General features: G+C 32.1%; 1 protein-coding gene across 2 annotated transcripts in view; it reads right to left on the reverse strand.

The window, feature by feature from the left end:
- EPHA6 (EPH receptor A6) overlaps nucleotides 1-13794 on the reverse strand; it is an 876957-nt gene that overhangs the window by 795334 nt on the left and 67829 nt on the right. For both annotated transcript variants that reach the window (XM_059392124.1, XM_059392125.1), the window contains exon 2: nucleotides 9673-9737. In XM_059392124.1, coding sequence (XP_059248107.1) covers nucleotides 9673-9737 — 65 coding nt within the window. The remainder of the gene's footprint in view (nucleotides 1-9672; nucleotides 9738-13794) is intronic.

Genomic DNA, 13794 nt, shown 5'->3' on the forward strand with positions numbered 1-13794 from the left:
TCTCTAATTTTACTAACATTTATAATAAATTTATTTCTATGATGTGATTTATTTTTTATTTTTGGATGAGATTACTCCATATCTTACCCTAATTAGCTTATACTCAATAACAGACATGTATAAAGATATGAGACACAAAGAAATAAACACAAAGGAGATACACTAAAGGAATCTTTCTCTAGTTATTTTCCAAGAGAAAAAATATCAAAACAATCTAAACATGCACCAAATATTCTTATGCCACTAAGTAAAGAACTGTCTTTAAAAATTAACCATCTTTTCGTACCCACTTAAGCCCCCATGTTGCATCACCACTTCCTCATATCAGGGAGATCATATGATAGTTGTCTTTCTCTGCTTGACTTATTTCGCTAAGCATGATACGCTCTAGTTCCATCCATGTTGTCGCAAATGGCAAGATTTCATTTCTTTTGATGGCTGCACAGTATTCCATTGTGTTTATAAAAATAAAAAAAAATTAACCATCTTTTGCTTTGAGACATCCTTTGGTTTTCAAAGATGAATATCTTTTTCTCAGCACTTTTTTTTTTTTTTAATTTTTTTTTTTAATTTTTTATTTTTTATAAACATATATTTTTATCCCCAGGGGTACAGGTCTGCACTTTTTAATAACTACATATCTTTTTATAAAACATCTGTGTCATTCTAACAAGACTGTAACTAGATTAAGACTGCATTTGAACCACCTTATAGCCTCGACAGTATCAGTCACAATGTTGAAACCAATGCATGGTTGTAGGTACACTGAATGACTAATAATCCTGGCTTTGGGATTAAGATGACCCTGGCCTTAACGCCAGTTCCTTCAGTCAATATCACCATAAACTTAAGCAGGTTATAGGACTTTTCTCAGGTTTATTTTTCTCATGCATAAAATGATACTAGTAATATTTACTTCACATAGATATTATTAGGACTAAATTTTAGAAGTTTATAAAATGTATAAACTTTTATACATGTCATGGTTCTTACTGCAGAACTGTGACATTAGTAATTTGAACATTCTGAGACAAAAATTTGCATTGGGTCTCCTGTGAAGCCAAGATACATGGAACTAAATTTCTAAGAGCTCCCAGGAATATCATGGTCTACTACTCAACCTGTACATCACAGAAAAGTTTTGAAGTCTTCCTTTATTGATTTTTAAAGAATAATAGCAATAATGCCAGATAAACAAAGGCATAAGAACTTGATTTACTTTTTTTTAATTAAATGAACTTAAAAATAAAGCCAAATACAACTGACAATAAAGATCAAGTGAAAAATTTAGACCATTCACTGCATAAAAACAGAAGGTGGGGAAAATTAAAATCTTAATTTGCAAAACTATTTAAGCAAATGTTTCAGCCAATTATATAATGTCTATGACAGTTGAAAATGCAAGGAACCACTTCAAAATATGCCAGAGCATTCATTTCTTCTTAACAAGGCCTGCCTCAGGAGAAACTATTTTATCAAAGCCTAACCTACTTGAAGGATGGAAAATGGGTCCAGCAGGTTCTAGCCTTCCATGTAGAAAGAGGAAAATAGCCAACTCCAACTCCCTCTGGCCCTGCTATCCCACCTAATGGTGAAATTCAGAGTCCAGGGGCACAGGCTCATCAAAGAAAGAAGTCCAATTATGGAACTAGAGAAGATTTTCCCAACCCCACCACCTCACTACTATATTACAGAGGTCTGCTGACCTCAGTTTCTTTTACTCAGACATCATGTCCACCTTTTAATAACAAATTACAAGATGTGCTAAAAGGCAAAAATAAAACTACTGGTTGAAGAGACTAAAGAAGCATTAGAACCAGTCAGATAAAGCAAGAATGTTAGAATTATCAGACCAGCAATTGTTAAAAGTTATGCTAAGTGTTTAATAGATAAAGAAGACAATGTGCAAGAAAAAATGGGTAATGTAGAGAAATAAATGAATCAAAAGAAATGGAAAAGGTCAAGAACAATGTAGCAAAAGTACTCTTGATATTCACCTAGATCATGATCCTAGGCAGGGTCATGAGATTGAGCCCTGCAAAGGACTCCACACTGGGCAGGGGGCCTACTTAACATTCTCTCTCTCTTCCTCTGTCTCCTTCTGCCCCTCCCTACTGCTCTTATGCGTTCTCACACTTAAAAAAAAAAAGAAAAAAAAAAGTCTCTGAGTTTGGGAATATGGCAATAGAAACTTCTAAAACTGAAGAACAATTTCTTTCAAATGTGAACCATAGATTGAAATTAATACGATGGATATTTAGAAACTACTACATATGCTGAGAAGTTTCTCAGAATAAAAACTAGGTACCAGTTTTGAAAGCAGTAACTGAAACAATCCATTTTTTAAAATGTTATAGTCAAAGCTTATGTTTTCAGAATTCAAACACATACATATAAGTTTTCAGTAATTTCAATGTATTATAAAATGCATAAAAATGCAACACGGAAGTCTGCTATAATAAATTAGTTCCTATGATATGAAATATAGAAATTAATTATTAGTAGTTAATCCATTCCCTATCACTAATACATTCTATCTTTGGTTTCTCAAACTTTGGAACAATGATATTAGGAAATGCCTGTCTCTAAAATATGGAATATAGTACCTTTTCACACAGTTTAATTGAATGTAAGACTCTTTTATTATAAAAATCTTTCATTTTTGTTCACTATAAAGATCATTAGCAACTGAATTATATGCTCACTTACAGTTTTATTTAGACATGAATGACCTATACCCTAGTCTCCTAACCACTTCAGGGTAAATTTCCTAATACCAATTTACTATGTTTAACATATAAGATCATATATCTTGTATCATCTTGCATTTTACAAACCCTAAAAGTTATCTAAGCCACAACCTGCCAAAATGCCTATATATTTGAGTTCAATATTTTCCATCTGAGTTTTCTAATCTTTAATTATCATAATTAATAGAAAATTCAACTTAATATATCCAACAGCACTTTTTTTTTCTATTAGTATTCAATTTTCTCTTAATCTTTTTGTTAAGGTGTACTTAACTGTTGAAAAGGAAGCTTGATTTTGAGTATTGGAGTGCCTATAACCATGTCCACTACAACTCTGTATAAAAGATCTGATGTACTATATATACAAGCAGTCAAAACAGAAGAGGGGGGAAAAAATCTGGGATAAGCAAACCTTTCATTTTCTTGCCAACAATATTACTAAGAATAAAAATAAATAGTGAAAAATCTTTCAGGTGGTTGACTAAATGCTTAAAAATCAAGTTCTTGCATCAACATTAAGTATTTGTAATACTTAATCAAATAATACCTTATGGAATTATTATTATTATTATTATGAAATGTTATCTTTTAACTCTCAGATTTTATTAGGTGTAAGTACTGTTAATAATTGGTATGCAGTTACCCAAACAAGTCATTTATCTTTTTGATTACAGTATCAAAACTAAAAAGTCACAGTGCTATTAAATCTTAAGTAGTATCAAACATAATTTTAAAAGCTCAAAGAAAACAATGTAAGTCTTTAATCATCAAGTTTCTTTTTTATGTTATGAAGTCTTTCATTTTTCTAGTGGGTACCAGTTACTTTTTATTTGTCAGAATTAATATTAAGCCAGGTTGCCCCAATGTGACATACCCCACTGTTATATGGCATTGCATGGGAATGCATCTGTAATGTGTATTAAGGATTTTGAATGTCACATTCAACTACAGATCTTATGGTATCATTCTCTTTCATCTACAATGTTACATATTGACTAAAACGAAATCAGAAGAAAAATATCAAAGGAAAGGAGTAAACATGAATAAATGTTTCAAGAAAATTTATATAATTTTTCTTTAACACCTTTTCAGTTTATGAGAACAAATTCAAGAGATACATTTTTTCAAGTTCTTCTTTAGTACAAAGGTATTGTATGAACAGTATCTTTCATGTTTCTTTTTTCTCATTAGCATTAAAATGGTATGTCTTCTTAAAGACTATCTTCTTCCCAGGAGATTTTTAAAATTAAACAGGTCTTTCAGTTTTGCAAGGAGTAAGATTTAGTATTAACCAGGTATTAGTTATAGCAAATGAAAAATCCAGAACATATGCCTGTGCTTAATATTTATGAAACCATTTCTTTAGTATTCATTAACAACTTCTGTAGTGCTATGCAAAAATTTTTATTCATGTAGCATTCTTTCATTGATTATCATGGCACTATTAGCTACTCTGCTATATTATCATAATTTTATTATGTTAGTGTAGTACACTGACAGATCAAGGATGAAAGGGACATTAACAGGATAAAGTTCTTAAGAGCTTTAAATTATGTAGACATGAAATTCTTTTTTTTTTTTTAAAGATTTTATTTATTCATTTGACAGACAGAGATCTCAAGTAGGCAGAGAAGCAGGCAGAGACAGGAGGAAGCAGGGAGGGAGAGAGGAGGAAGCACGCTCCCTGCTGAGCAGAGAACCAGATGTGGGGCTAGGATCCCAGGACCCTGGGATCATGACCTGAGCAGAAGGCAGAGGCTTTAACCCACTGAGCCACCCAGGGGCCCCAGTAGACATAAAATTATTGACATAAGAATTATAACAAGTGGTTACCAAAATCTTTGATATATTCATTCTTTTCTAACACCAAGCCTCATTCTATATACAAGTATAATTATTCTATTTCACTTCATTCTCAATACATTAATAATGTCCTATTACCTATATTTTGAACATCCTTTCCTAACAATTTTCTAAGGAGCCTTTCATTTCCACAGGTATACATTATTATCCAAAAAAAAAAAAAAAAAAAAAAAAAGCGTTAATACTTTCTGTTTGTTTAACTGAATCCAGAAAGTTTTTAATTTACTTGTATGTACTGGGACTGAGCTATATACTAAGTCAATTAAGACACTGAAATTCTAGGTCTTCCACAATATGGTTAGCCTACAGTCACTGTCTTATTTCCCACAAAACCTTCACTCCAAGCACACAAATTATTTTCAACATTCCCAAAACTTAATGCGCACATTAAAGAATGTTGTGCCTTTCTTCAAGTTACTCTCTTTGCCTAACAGAAGCTTTCCAGCCTCTTGTCCAACCCATATGGGATTCTTTCACAGTTTAGCAGAAAGAGTTAATGTCATCCATATACCACATACCAAAATTGCTGACCAGAATTAATCCCTCCCTTCATTATCCTTTCACAAACCATCATGCAAAACTGCTTGAAGACAGTCTTTGACCTTATGATTGTGCAGCACGATCTCTATACTCTGAGGCTTCTGGAGCACCCTAACAAGGTACTTGGCACAAAGAGCATAAAATGGAAGTTTGTCAAACTGAATTATGGACATAATGTATTTTAAATATTGGCGCATATGACAAGCAAGCATTTCAGTAAATATAAACATATATATATGTGTATATATATATGCACACATATATATATACACATATATATATTTCTTTTTCATTTTTGCAAGCCTAAGAATTCATTTGTTCAAGACTACTCACTTATCTATGTTCCACATTCTCTAACCAAAGGTGCTTACCTCCTACTCAAATAACCTGTAATGCTTTTATTCACAGACATTGTAAATGTCTACTCCATTTAGAAACACGATACTAGGTAGGATGGCTATTTTAAGTTAATAAAAAAACTATAAAGCCATTTACTAAATCACATATTTTATATGGTATATAATTTCAAAAATGTCTCTTAGTTCAAGTCTTTATAGAAAATTTATCAGTTGAAAAGTTATTCCTAGGAAATACTTCATTCAGAGAAATACCAATTACTTGATATAAAGTTGCCAAATTTATCTAGTTGTCTTTTTTACCCATGACATACTTGTGAAACCAACTCAAGTAGTGTCTCTGAAAAAAAGTCAACTTTAGTTAAAATGGCCATTCATATTAGCGTGCCTCGATAAACCTGACAACCTGAAAAAAGTCATACAATTTCAAATAGATATAATTAAAATTTTAACATAGATATAAATGGTAGTTTAAATGTTACAAACTGAAACATAAAAAATTCTTTTTTAAAAAGATTTGTTTATCTGAGAGTGTGAGAAAGAGAGAGAGAGAGAGGAAGAATGGGGGACAGAGGGACAGAGGGACAGAGGGAGAGGGAAAAAGGAGGCTCAAGCAGACTCTATGCTGAGTGTGGAGCCCAGTGGAGGGGCTTGATCTCACAACCCTGAGATCATAACCTGAATCGAAACCAGGAGTTGGACACTTAACTGGATGTATCACTCAGGTACCCCTTCAAAAAATATTTCTAAGGTACCTAAATACTGCTGTTTATTGGACTATAAGTGTTCTTATACAGATCATAAAGACATGAAAATTCCATTTTACTTGGTTACCAGGAACATTACACACATTAAGCATTGAATAATTTCTGAGAAATTGGTGACAAGCAACACTATAGTTTGTTCTAACAGAAAATACTACTAAAGCAAAGGCTTAAGTGGAAGAAACCAAAACAGTGATAGCCTTGCCCTTTTTTTTTTTTTTTTGCACATGTGAAGAATTTTATGAATACTGCAGCATTTCTCAGATATAGGTGGAACGAAGTTTAACCCTCAATTCTTTCATTTAATAGCTATATAAATGTGGATGCATTACTTAAAACACTGTGAATCTCTGCTTCATCATTGGTAAACTGGGAATAATGATTCCCAGAGTTTCTGTAAGATTTGAAAGTGCTCAATAAGTATTCTCTTAAAATGTCATAAACTGATTTTAAATAGATTTTAAATTATTTAACTAATATTCATGATTTCTCATTCTCACTATTTTTAAAGCCTTTTTCAAAGTTCTTCATCCTTATTATTTCCTTGTTTTAACCTATAAAGAGCTTTAAGTAAACTTCATTCTCATCAGCAATATACCCACTTCACTAAAAGAGGAATTGAAACTGAATGTATTCTTTAAAACTTAAGTAAATTACCTGTACATTTTACTGTTTCCCTGGATTTACCTTGGGTTTCACCTAATTCATGTAGCTTCATCTGTATCTATTATAAAGTATGTCCATACGCTCTCAATTTCCTACTGCTTTTCTTGTTTTTCTGTTTCTTGTTTTCTCAGTTTTCCTACTGCTTTCACTTGCTATGTGTGCACTACTATTTGAGGGATAATCTAAAAGTAAGATAGCTCATTACAAAAGTGACATTCCAAGGTAATTGAGTATTTAATTTACATCTTAATATCTGAATCCCTGTGTGATTTTTCCCTCTGTAGTTTATACATGTTGACCACTGGCCTTTATATTTACAAAGTAGAATCTTACAGGAAATAAAAAGCATACATGTGTGTTAACAGTAAGAATCTGCTTGGCTTAGAATTTCTGCTGCACTAATTCTTAGCTCTGTAATCTTGTATAGGTTATTTAATGTATCTGAGTCTCAATTTCCATATCTTTCAATGGGGTAAAATTATTCTTGATTTCTAGGACTCATGTGAGTAAACTGCTTTGAACAAAGCCTAGCATATGGTAAATGCTTGATAAGTATTAACCATCTCTTCCTTTTCCAGCTTATTCTATCCTACTTATTTTCTCCTATATTCTCCTTCCTTTCTTCTTTCTCCCTCTCCTCCCGCAAATCCATGGCTGGTGTCCAGAATGTTCATCTCAGTCAAGTACTATGTGTATCAAGGGAAGAAAAGAAATCTGAATCAATTATACAAATGTCAGCATAAATAATTGGCCTTTCATGAACTTTCCAAAGCTCCACTCTGTTACCAGTGCCATGATGAAGATGCAAGCTTTAGTCAAAAATAACTTAGTTCAGATTAAATCCCATCACTCACTACTTAGCCTAAAACTTGTTGGTACTTTGCATTCCTTACCCTCTTTAAGGCAAGGTTTCTCTGACTGGGAAACAGAACTAAGATATACATCATCAGGCAATTGTGAAAATAAAACGTAAAATTCTTAATTCAGTGTCTGCAAATAGAGAACTTTGGGGTAAGCATTACTTTTCAAACAGTTCTGCCCCTTCCCTAAGTAATAAACCAGTAATAGTAGGGGGAAAAAATCTCCCTTTCACAACACCTATGACAAGATCAGCAAGAGAACAGCAGTAAGTTTATTTGTAACGTTTTAAGTCCTTGTCTCCTCCTCACCAGTTCCTTTGAAATGCAGCCTGGTCAAGACAAATACAATCACTGCAGCATGGATGTAACTCCTTTTGTCCCTCACACAATTCTTTGGTTATGACAAAGTATTTTTTGTCATTTAAAAAAAAATGGAAAAGTAGAACTTATAAACTTTATAAGTTCTTACAATGACAGAAGAAACATATATATGTATATATATCTCTTGGAAGATAATTTTTTAAAAAAATGTTTCATTCACTTCTTGAAATTAACTGTAATAAATTAAACATGCTTAGTAAAGTCAATAAATATTGATGTTTAATGAAAATAAGATGATGAAAGTATATAGTTTCAAAGATATATTTTCAGAAATGGTTTGATGAGACCTTTTTGAGAATAAGATGAAAATTTCAGAAAAAATAAAATTAGCCTATTAAAACAAACCAATCTAAAGAGACAAATAGCCTGTTGAAAAAAGAGAGGAAGATTTAACTCTTCATAGAAAATTATAGTTGAAAATACACATATTAAGTGAGTAACTATTGCTATAAAAGGTCAAATTCAAACAATATTTGAATGATTTTAAAAAATAAAACATTTTCAGTCAACTTCTTTTAGGGTTTAATTTGCAGATGTAATGGAAAAAGCAATGCAAAAATATCAACTAAGAATCTGGTGAATGAAAAAAATACAATTTCTGAAAAAAGGAAGAAAAGCTAACCCAAGTATATCTGAATAACAGCTAACTACCTCCATTATTGAAAATTTTGCTAAATTAGACAAAATCTAATAAAAAATTCACAAACCACACTTTTACTTTAACTTGAAATTTATAAAAAAAAGGAATGGAAATACATTGTAATGTCAAAATGATATGAAATACATTAAACCATATTAAAAAGCAATTCTTTATTTTTATTTTTTAATTTTTTATAAACATATAATATATTTTTATCCCCAGGGATACAGGTCTGTGAATCACCAGGTTTACACAGCAATTCTAACCACAGCTAAAATTATATCAGTACTTGAAAAATTGTGGTTTGTAAATTACATACCCTTAAATTACACATGCCTTTCAAAAGCAAGAACTCAGCTAACAAAAACCCAATCATAATATTCCTTTTTGTCAAGTTCAAAAAACACATACTACTTTAGTACACTCATATTTTCTAATAAAAAACAAATTGTTAATATGTGTAAAATCCACTTATGATAATTTAAAGTTTGTTTATGGACAAATACCCACTGAGGTTATCAAGTTTAATAAACCTGTATATAAAAAACTCTCTTGAACTTATACACAGAATTTTTTTCTGAGAAAACATTTATATGGGAAACAGTCTAATTTACTGTATGTATATATGTAAAAAGGCTATATTAAAAAATGACTAATTTAAAAGAAGCAAAGATTTTATACAACATTCTCATTGGTTACAAGTTCTAACTGCATTTTAATCTTTTCTTTGGAATTTTAGTTATATGCTAAAATTAATACTAACTGAAGCCCAAATCCACTATCTTTTAACTATTATAACAGACCCTAAAAACCTAGTAAGGATGAAAAATTTAAAAACATAGTTAAACTTACCCCATTTAATGGATATGTTTTCCATCCTAGCTCTCCCAGCACAGTTGTTGTATCAAGTAACACAACTGGAATTAAAAAAAAAAAAAAAGTACATGAATTTCTCAATTGATGTAAAAATGTTATTTAAAATATTAATGCCAACTATATTTACTATTACTCATTGCATTAGTTTTAATATGCTGCATTACTTACTATAAAATTAACTGTATACTAAATACTAATGTAATAATAATACTAAGTAATGATAAAATATATGAGGTAGTTATAACTTATTTTCAAAATATGTAACTTGTGTTTAACAATGCTAAATAAAACAGATAACTGAGAAAAAGACCCAAAAGTCATTTTTAATAGTTGGCTTTTAAAACTGATAAATGTTGATGGAGATAATCCAGATGATGTGACTGCCAGGTGACCCTTGAGCTGGACCCAGACAATAGAGGTCTCCTCACTCCCCTCCCCCATCCTCAGAATGTAAGCTCTGCCTGCTGTTTCCCTAGAGGAAGCTGGTTCCAAGGACATAGCCTTGGGAGAGTAACATGTTGCTGAGACCACGTGGATGAATGAACCCAGTTATGACTTCTATGAAAACTTAAAGATTCTGGTGGAAATCTTGCAGCTGCCTAAGACAAGTAAGTTCCCTTGCTTATTAACCCTCCCACCTACCAATCTGGAGTGGTCTGTTTCTTTCTGCACTCTCTCTTGGCCTGTGTGAACAGGGGGACCAGTTTGAGGACAAATAATGAAATAATCACCTTTGTCTTCCCTACCACTCCACTTTCATATATAGTCTTTTTATACCACATTAAAGCAAGAAAAACTGTGTTAAAGAGGCTTCTGTAGTTTTTTCATGTTATTAAATGCCCTTATATTTGATTTGCAAAGTATGAAAACAAGTAATTTTTTAATAAACCTATCTTTAAAGCATAGATTACATTATTATTGTACATGCAGGTATACTGACAGCTGAGGCAAAAGCAAAAACAAAATCCATGCATATTTTTCTCTGACCAAAAGTTACTCACAATCTGATCAAAACGCAGACATAAAAACAAATGATTAGAATATAATCTGTTAAATTTTAAAATGGAAGATTATATAAAAGCCTAGCAATTAAGTTACATTAGGGCTAGTATGGAGGTCTGGGAGAATTTCACAAAGGAGATGCAATTTGAGCTGACCTAGGACAAAGGGACTTTCAATTAGATGTGATAAGAAACAAATGGTTTACTTTTAGAATAAAGTAACAGAGCTATAACTAAATCATTTTTCAGTTGCTGGAGTCAGGACTAGGAATGGGCATTATTTGGGGAACTAGCAGGATAAAAATGAGGTTGGAAAGATAGAGATCAAATGGGGAGGATTTTTGTGGTGTTTCCAGCAGATAAATGTGTAGGGTCCATGACTCAGACCTTTATTTTTAACTACTACCTCCAAGTCCCCTAGATGCCAGTAGGCCATGGATTATAGTCTGAGAAACAATGCTTTGATATTCCATCATGAGTTTTATATCTTCACATAGTTAAGAAGCAGGGTTTTCTATTTGTAATTTTAAAAAGTTCCACTGAAAGTATGCTATTTGGTGTCTATTGTAAGGATTCTGTGGTTTTTCTTATTTGAATCACTACGTTTTATTCATTTTTTGAAAGATTTTACTTATTTATTTGACAGAATGAGGGAGATCACAAGTAGGCAGAGAGAGAGGGGAAGCAGGTTCCCTGCTGAGCAGAGAGCACAATGTGGGATAAGTATAAAACCACACAGCAATTCCTGAGATGAACGCTAATTACTTACTGTAGAATATTCTTTCAGTAATGTTAAAATGAGTTTACTAAATATAAATTTGTAAAACTGAGCTGTAATTCTTTAAATTTTATTGTGGAAAATTCTCAAACATATTTTAGAATGTAGATGAAAAACAGTAAAATGAACCCTCATGGACTCATCACCCAGATTCAATAATTATCAACATTCAGTCAATCTTCATCTATATATCTTTATACTCTCTCTCACTGCAGAACTTCTTTGAAGCAAATTCCAGTAATAATCATCTATAAGAATGTAGTGTATATTTATGATAAAGACTCCTTTTAATATAGCAACAGTATCTTAGTTTATTTCTATACATAGTAATTCCTTAGTATCATCAAATATCCAGTGTTTAATATCCCTATAGTCTCAACTTAACTTGAACAGAGGAATCAGGGTCCAAGTAAGTGGTATCCATTATAGTGAGTTGATATTGTTCTTTGTTTTTTTAAACCATAATCCCTCATTAACTTTTTTAAAGTTAGATTTATTGAGGTTATGATTTACTTACAATTTAATAATTCACCCTTTTAAAATGTACGTTTCTATAAATTGTGACAAACTCCCACATCCATGTAACCACTGCTACAATCAAGCTATGGAATATTTCCATCACCCCTAAAAGTTCCCTTGTGACCTTTATGGTGAATCCCTTCCACATTCCAGCCCCTGGCAACCACTGATTTAATTTCTGTCCCTATGACTTTTGCCTTTCCCAAAATGTCAAACCAACAAAATCATATAGCATGAAACCTTGAGCCTGCTTCTTTCATGTAGCACAATGCATTTGAGATTCATCCATGCTGTTGCATGTTAGTTGGCTTTTTACTGTTGAAAGTATTCTATTGTAATGGAATTCCCTACTTGATGCAAATGTGAGCTATTTCCAGTTGGGAATGTTATAAATTAAGCCAGTATAAAATTTCATGTATAGATTTTTATATAACCTTAGGCTTTTACTTCTCCATGGTAATAGGGAATTCCTGGCTTATAGGGAGAACTTTTTTATTTATTTGTCAGAGAGAGAGAGAACATGCAAAAGCAGGTGGAGTGGCAGGGAGAGAGAGAAACAGATGCCCTACTGAGCAAGGAGCCTTATGTGGGATTTGATCCCAGGATCTTACAGTCATGACCTGAACCAAAAGCAAATGCTTAACCAACTGAACCACCCAGGTGTCCTAAGAATGCTTATTTTTAAGAAACTGCCCAATTGTACTTCAAAATGGCATTAGCAGAATATGGTTTTCCAGTTGCTTCATATCCTCAGCAGGATTTGGTATTGTCCAGCTTTTTTAAATTATTTTTTTAAAGATTTTATTTATTTATTTGACAGAGAGAGACACAGCAAGAGAGAGAACACAAGCAGCGGGAGTGGATAAGGGAGAAGCAGGCTTCCTGCTGAGCAGGGATCCCTATGTGGGGCTCAATCCCAGGACCCTGGGATCATGACCTGAGCCAAAGGCAGAGCCTTAATGACTGAGCCACCAGGTGCCCCAAGGTGTTGTCCAGTTTTTTTAAGTCATTCCAAGAGATGTATGATAATATTTCATTTTTTAAATATATTTCTTCAATTACTAGCCAGTTATCTTTTTTACTACTTGAAATCAAATTTACTGAAAAAAAACAAAAGGTTATTTTGTCCCACATTTAGCTTTTTATAGTTGTGAGATACCATTCAACATGTCCCCTATTCCCTTTATTTTCTTTAAATTGGTAGATTTAGTACCTTATCAGATTCAAGTTCCATTTATTTAATTTTTTATATACCATTACAAGAAACATACCAATGTCGACTAGGGCCATGTCAAAAAGACTTGGGAACCAAATTTCATAGGCTTCCACTGGCCAAAAATGGATAATGTAATCATACACACAAGGCTAATGCATTCATAATGATTCATAATGATAAAATATGCCTAATGATAACTTTTGCAGAATACTAAGAAAGCATTATATTTTAAAAACTGGTAAGTAATCGGAAAACAATAAAACATATATTTTGCTTTTGCTAAATAAACTTCTTATGAACAAAGAAATAGTTAATGAAGGAACATTTCTCTTTGAAGTAGTTCAGGTAATAAAGGAGAAGAAGGAATGACTGAATTAGGCTATCCCATTTTCTACTCCTAATGAATTAATATATTTAGCTAATGGTTTTCAATGGCTGCTTGCATCACCTAAAGAGTAAAAAGGACACATAAAAGGCTAGAGCTTTTTAAAAAGTTTCCTTTGTAGTTTCACTTATTTCCTATTAACATACAATTCTAACAAGCCTGGAAGTAAAAGAAAGTACAATAAAGATGATATATACAT

This window comes from Mustela nigripes, chromosome 2 (assembly GCF_022355385.1).
Source record: "Mustela nigripes isolate SB6536 chromosome 2, MUSNIG.SB6536, whole genome shotgun sequence".
Classification (NCBI taxonomy): Eukaryota; Metazoa; Chordata; class Mammalia; order Carnivora; family Mustelidae; genus Mustela; species Mustela nigripes.